Raw genomic sequence first — 10,427 nt, forward strand, 5'->3', positions numbered from 1 at the left:
AACTAGTGCACCTATACAATTTACTATTGTATTTGGTGTGTCGAGGACACAAGAGACTTTTTGTTATTTGGTTGCATTGTTCTTTGAGAGAGACCATCTTCATACTACGCCTCCCACGGATTGATAAACCTTAAGTCATTCACTTGAGAGAAAATTGCTATTGTCCTACAAAATTATACGCTTGACCAACACAAGTCTACAAGAACAAATTGTATAGTAGACATCACTGACATACACCTAAAAGCAAGTGTAATAAGTCACTAAAGCCGCGTCCGGTGGATCGGGATACTCGCAGCATGGAGTACACACCATAGCTATAGTTCCCACTCTAAAATATAGATGTGAATGATGTGCTACAGTACTATTACTTCTGAGTCAAACCAGAACTAAAGATTTATATTGTATTGTTTACATAGATCACACAAATCTACATTTTTTGTATTAAACAAGAAGCCACAAGCTTGTCATATATATCATATTCGTACCAGTCAAAATATGTTCCCCCATATAATAACAATTCAGTCAAATTATTGTGTCTCCAAAATAGAATATATATTGTATGATGTTCTGATTAATAATATAGTACGGCGGCCACCATGAAATGGATCCAGATGCATGTGAATACTTTGGAAGATAATCAAGTAGCTGCTTCTACACTCTTCTGTAGTGCATAAACTAGTAGCACACGTTATCAACTACTAATTAATAGTACACATATAATAATATATTTAAATGCCATTTACTTGTATAACTTCGTATCCAAGTATGCTCTCAAAAGAAAAGGGTACAAGACTGCTCTTTGCTTGAACAACTTCAATTTTACAGAGGCCAATTTGGCGAGTTTCTTTCTGACATATGAACTTTGCACAAATCATATATTCAAACTGTAGTACCTCACAAAAAATTTAGGCAGTTGACCTAAAATACCATGGTCGTACAGGAAAAACTCCCTCTAAGAACCCAGCTCAGAGTTGACTTGGAGTTGACCATATTGTACCGGTGACATGTTTTTAGGTAAAGCGCACAGTAGCATATTAGTGGGTAAGATTCGGCTAAATTTCTCTCCTTGTTCATACCATATGGTACTATTTAATTAGGGTAGAACAGTTGAAAGTTTGTGTGTGGGTTGAAGCATGGTCTTCATAGGATAATCTAGTGCCATGCCACTTGCGCTAAAGCTGGTTTGGCATGCACTGATCTTTCCTTGGCCAAAGTTCATTTTGTATATTATTATTTCCAAGGTGTTATCATCGATCTAGGCTAGAATAATAACACCCATCATCATATCCAACTGCCTCGATGATTCATCTTTCTATTTAAAACCAAGTACTAATTGACTTAATCAATTAATTAGCTAGTCGATAACATTGATCAGATTAATCTGGATAGGTAAAATGAAACAGATCCATCTTGCAGCGGCAAAGATATTTTTAATGTATTTTCAATAGTCTATATCTAATATATTTTTTCATATTGAACTATATAGGTTGTTCAGTGGTGGGCGAGAGGCCCTTTTCCACTAAGTACTCAATTAAAAATCCGTGGAATTTTTAGATTGAAAAATAAAGCTATACTTTTGCTTTCCATCCACCATCTATACATTTATTAATTATAATGTTCTCATCGCGAAGGGGGTTATTAAATTGTCCATGAAAAAGAAATGACAATATAAAAAAAATGTTCTTTTACAAAAGACACCTGAAAGTTTCTACAAGTTCAGATCATACATGCCATTTGGTTCTCATTGCGACTGAATGGCACACGGAGTGGCAACCCAAATTGTTCTTATCCATAGGCTGCTTGATTAGATTAAAATATACATGAAATATTCTGAACCTAACTATGGGCTGCATCTATCACATGCCCAACCCTATTGTGCTTTGAACAAGTTCTACAAATTTGACAAACATTTTTTTAATATTGTTTCCATTGGTGAACAAAAGGTAGACGAATTGTGTAGCAAAAGAAAATCTGCAAGAGACCCGCCAGCCGTTTGCAATATTCAAACCAGCCAAGTGAGATGGTTAGGAACTTAGGTCCGTGATGAATGTTGGATTTTTGAATTTCCGCAGAAATTGAGTTGGCTTCATGAATCTTTATCGTAATTAAACATATATGGAACCACAAGCCACTGATTACCTCGAATCCTTGAGTAACTATCATAAGCATTTCTGATAAAGTTATTCCTCTGCACACAATCACCTTTATACCCGATTTAGATTACTTTTTAATTCCACGAATTTTTAATGTAATTACCCCATTGTCAAGCATAATTCCAATCCTTTTTACCTAACAACCCATTTACAAAATATTTAGGGAAATCACAGGGAGATGGTTTGCATATCTTTCATCAAAGTGCTTTTGTGATACTACATATTAAAAATAGCTGTCATTTTTTGAAAAATATCAGTAAGTAAGCATAGTTATGAATTTTAATAAATTTGTCCTATGGTAACTGTTTTTTTTTACTTTTAGACATATATGTAGTTGTGAAAACAATGACAGTTTCAATACAAACCACATATATGACCTAGTTAGAAACATAATAGTAACCTTGTACTTGCAAAGCATGGTTCACTAACAAAATTTTAACACTAAAAGTAATTCCTTTAGAATTTTAAAGTACATTTTCTTATTTGTATAGTTTTTCCTCTTGAATACTGACGTGGAAGAAGAAAAATGATAAGATACATCGTTTTTGGGCACTTGCCCACGTTAAATTCTCCAGCCCAAAAATATATAGATATAGCACCATCCTAACTTGTGCTTTTATATCAATATAGATAATATAGAAAAATACATATTAATTTATATAACATCAAATGAAGAAAAGTTATCAAGACCAAGTATGTATGATTTCTAAAATAGATTAATGGTGGACGGAAGCTAGGAAACAAATTCACAAGCAAACTCGGAAAGGGTTCGACACGTTCGTGATGCTAATCTGCTGGACATTTTGGAAACTAAGGAACGCGAGGGTGTTCGGATCGGGCCAGATCAAGAACGAGGGTGATACGATGGACATGGTCTTTGACGACTTGAGGACTTGGGCCACGACAGGAGCGTTTGGAGGATAACTAGCATCCGAGTAGTCGAGTAGCGTGAGAGAGTGGGGTGGAGGCTTGGTTAGGGTCGGCTTGTGACACCTAACAAGCAAAATTGTAATCTCTTGTACATATTATTCTCCCTTCTATAAAGTTAAGGTACGCCATTGATGTACCCTCAAATTTTTTTTTCCTAAAATAGATTGATGGTGTGTAAAATCCAAAGCAGAATAGAGATACATTTGTGTGTGCACACAAATGACAATTAAAATGCCCCTGCAAAAAAAAGGGACAATTGAAGTGGACAGCATTCAAAAACTCTCCCTCACCTGTCTCCAATTTCTCACAATTTAGATGACCAAACCACAAAAAAGCGCCCCCAAAACATAAACAAATCCCCAGTCACACCGCATATTTCGAAATTAGCACCACCAAGATTAAAAAATCAACCCCCTAGACTAAAACAAAACAAAAGAAAACAATTAAATAATGAACCCCCACCACCATCATTTTCCCCTCCCTATTAATTAACCGGTTCACCAACCCAAAAAAATACAGAAAGAATCATACGATATTTTTAAAATATTCCACCCATTTGCAATAAATGTTTGCTTTGTTTAGATTATCATTTTAATTTTGTATTTATTAAAAAACTAATTTCATCTCTTTTTATTTCCTCTCTGCATTTCTTTCTTTGCCATCTCTTTCTGTCTGCGTTCGTTTCCTTCTTCCCTCTCTCGCTCCTCTGTCTCTCTCCCTCTCCTGCTCTTGAGTTCCTCGCCGGCCGGCAGGATCGCCGGAGAACTATACCGGTTGCGGTTGGTCGTTCCCGCCGGACTTCGGGTTCTGGGCTCGAACTCAGGTTTGGACGTCGGAGTAGGGGCTTTTGGTTCGAGTTTCCTTCTCCTCCTGCCTGCCGCTGCTTGATCGTGGTGCTCGTGTGGAGAAGCGGAGTGGTCTCTGTCTGATGGTCGAGGCGTCCCGGCGAGGAGGAAAGTAGTGCTTGGCATGGAGACAACGATGGAGACCCCGCCGCCGCCGGCAGAGGCCAAGAAGGAGCCGGCGCCGCCGCCGGCGGCGCAGCCTGCGCCAGAGACCAAGAAGGAGCCGACGCCGCCGGCTCCTGCTCCTGCTCCCTCTCCTCCTCCTGCGCCCGCGGCGGTGGTGGTGGCAGCAGCGAGAGGGGACGGGAAGCGGAGGAGGGGGCGGCCGAGGAAGTACGGGCCGGACGGGGGCCTGCTGCGGCCGCTGAACGCGACGCCGATCTCGGCGTCGGTGCCGGACGACTCCGGCGGGGGGCACTACACGCCCGCGTCCGCCGTGGGGGCCGCCATGAAGCGGGGCAGGGGCCGGCCCGTGGGGTTCATCAGCCGCGCGGCGCCCGTGGTGGCGATGCCGATGCCGGTGCCGGTGACGGCCGCCACGCCGACCCCCGCGGTGGTCGTCTCCACGCCGCCGCCCCCCGCGCCCATGTCCTCATCCGTCGCCGCCGCCGCCCCGACGCCGCCCGTAGGTACGGAACCCATCTCACTCCCTCGTCTCATACAGAGTCGAGAGTCGTACTACTCCCAACAAATCTCCGAGAAAATCTCCGGTAATTTCGTGCGATCTTCGTCCGTCTCAAATCGGAATCCAAGGCCGCAGCATTTTACTATGATTGATCGATTATTTTAGTTCAGATTAGATAGACATAGACATATCCGGGGCTTGGGTGGGTGGTGCCATGTGGTGATGGCTGAGAGAGACAGCCAGGACCAGGAGGAAGAGACCGAGGGACAGGGACCATCTGGTCTTATGTCTTAGGTAGGTCTACTAGGTGAACTGAGAGACCCAAGCACCTTTCAGATGCTCTGTTTGCCCCTAAGAGCGACGCCGAACCAAACACGCGCCTAACTTGGCCAAATCTTGCCAAACAATATCGCGCGAAATCACGGCGAATTCCCGCGACTGACCGCCACTATGCTGAACCAGTTATGCAACACTCGTGAACTACTAGTGGTGTGCAAGCTGTTATGCCTGCTGTATATCCAAGTGTACCTGTCTTTCAGAAGTGCACAACTTGAGGTGTGGAGCATTTGTGTGCCAGTGTCTGGAGTTGTATGTTGGCCTGCTTGCTGTGTTGAAAGTGAAGAGGTGCTCTTTGATTTTGGGGCCTGTATATTTACTTATAGCTGTAGAAATAACTCGTGTGACTAATTATATCGATCGGAGTACTTGGTTTGCAGATGAGTAGGTGTTGTCTGAATATAATTTTTGGTGATGGTTTTTGCTGCAAAGGCCATGGTTTGAATGGCATATAAGGTGCATCTTCCAAGCATCTTGTATCGGAGAAAACTATATGTGAAGATGCTTCGGGTGCATTTCTGAAAGTGGCCCCCGGTATTATTTTTTTCCTATGAGAATTACAGAGTTAGTGTCGGAAAAAAATACTAGTCTTGGTGCATTGATCGAATATAATTGTGCTTCATCACAAAAAAGAAAAGGAACCGAGTTGTTGCTTCTATGGCGAGTGTTATAGCTGATATGGCTGTTGATTGTTTGTAGTAACTGTACATTATACAAGGACCTAACATGTGATCAAAATTTGTTGAAGACATTCTTATTTCCGCCTCATGCTTATATAAACATTAATGCTTGTTGAATATTCAAAATGCACAATCTCCTGAAGATTATCTACCTCAATCCTGAAAGGTTCTGTATTCATGAACAGGCGATGTGGTAGGGTGTGCTTCCGGTGCGAATTTTACACCTCATATCTTGAATGTTGCTACCGGTGAGGTATGATACGATGAAACCCCGTTACCTTGAATTTAGCTCTATCTGAATTTCATATACAATTTTTCATGCCATGACTAGTTACCGTCTTTGTTTTGTTGTATCAGGATATTAATATGAAGGTCATATCTTTCTCCCAACAAGGTCCAAGGGCGATTTGCATTCTGTCCGCAAATGGTGTGATTTCGAATGTTACGTTGCGTCAGCATGATTCTTTAGGTGGTACAGTGACTTACGAGGTTTGTTCGCTTTTCTCTGCAAACCAGTGATATTCCTGTATTCGGTTCCTTTTTGCTGTGTCCATGTTTTAGTTATGAGTTGATGAATCCAGTGGATTGAATTTGGTTGTTACTTACCGTATGATCTCTTTTCACCAACTATACTTTTACATTACCTAAAATAAATCTAGCCTTTCAAAATCCCAACATTGTGAGTACTAGTTCTGACTGTAGTAGCCCTGGTAGAAAGTTGGCTAATTTTCAGAATTGTCCCAAAAATGTAAGGTCATGCTGAGCAGAACTGTGCAGTCACCTTGAGACCAGGTGGAAACCAAGGGGGTGGAAAATGAGATGCAAAAGAAGTTGCAGTCAAAACCAAAACCACACCAAATCGAATCTGTGTGCTGCCATGCCACCATGGTTGGCCCTGAGTATTTGCGCTAAGTCATGACCAGGAATTTTCTATAATCCAAAACTACTTTTATCATCTCCATGATGAATGGTAGATGCAAGGAAATTTAGTGGAAACTAGTAGCAGGTCACTCCGAAGTAGTTACATGGAATTTATGTGCACACGTAGTGGAAAATATACGAACCTTGGTGACCTCCAAATTTCCAGCAACTGATGTGTGCATATCACTAGGTCAATTTGATAAACATCTAGCCCCTGAAAGTTCCAACCCCTGACGCACATCACTAGTTCCAACAACGATGGCGGCATTTGCACACTGTGAGTGCCAATTCTGGTACTGTAGTACCCTGGCGTAAATTTGTCTTGTTCTGAGAAATTTCTCGGAAGTGTTCAGCCACTCTACAACAGCTGAAAATAAGAAGGGAACAGAAGGGAGTAGCAACTGAAACCACACGGAAGCGAAATGAGTGTGCTGCCGCCATTATTTGACTTGAGAGTACTTTAGGCCAAGTCACTGTCAGGAATTTTCCATGTCCCAGAACTAACTTTGTCATCTCCAAGCTGAACTGCAAATACAACGAAATTTGGTGGAAAGTGGAAACTGAAAGCGGTCACTCTGAAGAAGTTGCATGGAATTTATGTGCATATTTTCCATACTCATCTCAGTCGGACATGGTCAGTACTTGTAAGTAGTGGGGAAAATATAAGAACGATGGTGACCCCCCGATCATACAAACTTTTCTGCCTTTACTTATCTGTACAAACTTGTGAAAAATCTCAATCTGTAATACCAATCACTTAATCTTATCCTAATTGCATGTTTTTCCTAGAAACTATACTAACCTCATACTAATTAACTGTGTAAATCATTACAAAATCTTACGTTTCGATCTGCACCACCTTTTCACCATCATCCATGTTTGATTTTTCAGTGTTTTGATCATCAGATATGCGTATTAATAACAGACATGTACATTTTTTGTACGAAAGAACTGATCAGTTTTATATAATCCTACTATGTGTGGTTGATTCAGGGCCGGTTTGAGCTGCTTTCCCTGTCGGGATCTTTCACGCCGACCGAGAAGGGCGGATCCAGAGACCGCTGCGGCGGGATGAGCGTCTCTCTAGCGGCCGCCGATGGCCGCGTCATCGGAGGCGGCGTGGCTGGCCTCCTTGTGGCCGCAAGCCCTGTTCAGGTGATCAATTAACTGTTTTTACTTAAAAAGAGCTAGCACTGTATTACATTGATGAATATGCTACTGCCAGTGTTATCATCAACACAGTTTCTAATGCATGTGTATGACTCTTTTTTTCATCGAATGTGTTGGTACATTTTATCGCAACTCTTGGCTGATATGGTTTGTGGTCGGTCAGGTGGTGGTTGGAAGCTTCCTTCCGAGCTACCAGATGGAGCAGAACGGCAAGAAGCCGGTGATCGAGATGAAGACGGTGGCGGCGCAGCCGGCCATGGGGTTCACCATCTCCAGCGGCGGCGACATGGAGGACTCGTACAGCGGCAGCCAGGCGCGGTCCGGCAAGGGCGCGTCGGCGTTCAGGGTGGAGAACTGGACCGCGCAGCCGGTGGCGTCGGCGCCGCCCGCCGCCGAGGCGAGGAGGACGCCGTCGTCGGAGGCGGCCAAAGTCCCCGTCTCCGGAGGGTGAAGAGGAGGAGAGCCAGCCGGCCAGCCAGCCAGCCCTGCTCCGTCGTTCAGAAGCCGCAGGAGCTAGCTCAACATTCAAATATGGAGCAGGGCTCTGAAATTCGGAGGGATTCAAATACTAGTTGAAAATTTATACACCATATGAACTGAACTGAACTGATCGATGTCGCCAATAGTTCAAAATTTATATATGAAATACTCACACCGTGCAATTGATTAATATTCCTTGTGGACCCATTTTGTTTGTCCTTGTGATTAAAGATATACTCGATCACTTCAAGAAAACGAAGCTACTTGTGGTGGATCTTACCTGAGATGGCCTGCTGGTCCAGGATATTTTCAGAGGCAAGATCGACAGCCTACAGCAGCCACTTGGTCACTCTCGGCCACTCTCTCTTTTCCTTTTCCGGATGCGTCGCCTGCTCAGCTTCTTCGTTTCTTCTCCCGGCTTTACTGGTTCTGGCATAGTGACCTTGTCCTTCAGTTGTGTTTACCCTTTTTGAACTTTAGTGATGGAGTCACTTCCTGGTAACAACAGCGTCTGAAAAGGCAGAGGAACTCGTTAAATCTTCAGCACTTTTGGTGTGATCCGGACTGACTGCAAGATGGTTAAATTGACTCTACGGTAGATTTGTTCTTTGACTGTGGTCATACTTCCTCCTGTCCATATTACTTGTCGCTCAAATGAATGTATATATACGTATTTCAGTGCTAGATACATCCTTTTAAGCGACAAGTAACATGCATGGATTGAAGGGAGTACAAAGTTCATGTCATATTCCTGCAATCTAAAATGGTTTTGCATAGGGTTCTTTTGGGATGTGATGCTACAAGGTCGTACGTATTTTTTGACTTGTAATTCTCTTTACTGTTTGCGTGCGGCCGTACAAAAAATTCCTGCTTTCTCATTCCTATGAACCCAACATGCATCATCATAGGAACAAAAATCCTAAGAAAGAAGATCCTCTGAAATTTGTACGAGCTTTTCTTTAACAAAAAGCTATAAATTAAGATTCAGTTCCAGTTCTCTCCACATGATTCCATGAAATAAAAATTTGTACAAATGCAATCGTATATGTGTTACAAATAATGAGCCTAGCCCATGTACAATTTCTGAAATCTCAAATTGGCCCATGAATAAAATTGCAAGCGGTGACTCTAAAGGTTAGTCCCATCTCAAAGTTGAGGATATGTAAGACCTTTTTATACAGTGAGTTCTCCCCACCACACTAAATGATGTGACCACACGCGCACTCACCTCCCCTCGTCGGGCTCAGCGGCCGAAATCTGGTATGTGGCCTTGCAGGGTGCAGCTTACTTTTATCGTTTAAATTTTTTGATGTCTTGGCAAACAAATTGATCGTTTACTTGTCTGGTAAGTTCACGACATGGAAACCAAATCGATTTGAGATCGTGATCGCACCACAATATCGCCTTGGTCCTTCTATATGTATTGCTTACCGGCCGCGATCAAAGACATATTAAAACACCTAGGGATTTGCCTCATCTCGCAACTTGAGATGCAGCCGTAGTCTACTCCATCCCAGACAGCGTCGTGCATCGGCGTGCGCGAGAGCAACTCTCCCAAACTATTCGTCCTTGTGATCCAGGACGAATTAGGTTTTTGGGAAGCACTCTGCGCGATTGCTCAAGTTCGTCACCATGGGCCGTCTTCCATCCAAGTCAGCAGCGCTACTCATCATCGTTTTCAACACCATCTGCATCAGGTCGTCACAAACATATGTCATCAGCAACGTTGCTCCAGTAACAACTACGGCTACTAAGGCCCTCCACTATGTAGGCTAAAAGAGGTGCCAAATTCAGTTTCCAGGCATTTGGCATCGATGCCCTCCGTTGCCAACTCGGTGCCCTAAAAATATTTCAGGGCATCGGAGCATGCACTTGCTCCGGCGCCAAATCCATTCACGGGATAAAAAATGGGCATGTGTAAGAGAGGAAGACCCTGGTAGTTGGTTGATTGATTTGCTTCCCTTTGTTTATAGTACATGTGGGTCAGTCTGCAGGCGATGCCAAATTATCCCACGTTGTGAGTGCGGTGCCAAAAAAAATTCACTTGGCATCGATGCCTGCGTGGCACACTTTTCAGAAGTATGGCATCCAACACATAGTGGAAGGCCTAACAAACAGTATGTGCGCCGTAATATGTTCATGTATCACATTATGGTGTTTGTTACATGTGCGATGTTGCTATGCATCTGTGACGTAGCTATGCCCCCCAAGCCTTGGATAATTTTCTGAAGAAAATTTAGTAAATAAGGCTTAGATTGGAAAAAAAATTAGCATCCCCCCCCCTCCC

At 43.0% G+C, this 10,427-nt stretch overlaps 1 protein-coding gene across 1 annotated transcript; it reads left to right on the plus strand.

The window, feature by feature from the left end:
• Positions 1–4,242: 4,242 nt before the first annotated feature.
• Positions 4,243–8,330, plus strand: LOC119320471 (AT-hook motif nuclear-localized protein 1-like). Its single transcript, XM_037594548.1, has 5 exons — positions 4,243–4,557; positions 5,755–5,822; positions 5,927–6,058; positions 7,484–7,645; positions 7,824–8,330. Exons 1-5 carry the CDS (start codon positions 4,377–4,379, stop codon positions 8,109–8,111), a joined length of 831 nt encoding a protein of 276 aa, XP_037450445.1. The 5' UTR covers positions 4,243–4,376; the 3' UTR covers positions 8,112–8,330.
• The last annotated feature ends 2,097 nt before the right edge of the window (positions 8,331–10,427 follow it).

This window comes from Triticum dicoccoides, chromosome 6B (assembly GCF_002162155.2).
Source record: "Triticum dicoccoides isolate Atlit2015 ecotype Zavitan chromosome 6B, WEW_v2.0, whole genome shotgun sequence".
Lineage (NCBI taxonomy): Eukaryota > Viridiplantae > Streptophyta > Magnoliopsida > Poales > Poaceae > Triticum > Triticum dicoccoides.

What these genes read in the sequence shown, in the direction of transcription:
- LOC119320471 (XM_037594548.1), top strand. Translation starts at nt 4,377, where the DNA reads ATGAAGCGGGGCAGGGGCCGGCCCGTGGGGTTCATCAGCCGCGCGGCG. An exon ending in GTGGTACAGTGACTTACGAG is followed by an intron (nt 6,059 to 7,483) that starts GTTTGTTCGCTT and finishes TGGTTGATTCAG; the next exon opens with GGCCGGTTTGAGCTGCTTTC. An exon ending in TGGCCGCAAGCCCTGTTCAG is followed by an intron (nt 7,646 to 7,823) that starts GTGATCAATTAA and finishes GTGGTCGGTCAG; the next exon opens with GTGGTGGTTGGAAGCTTCCT.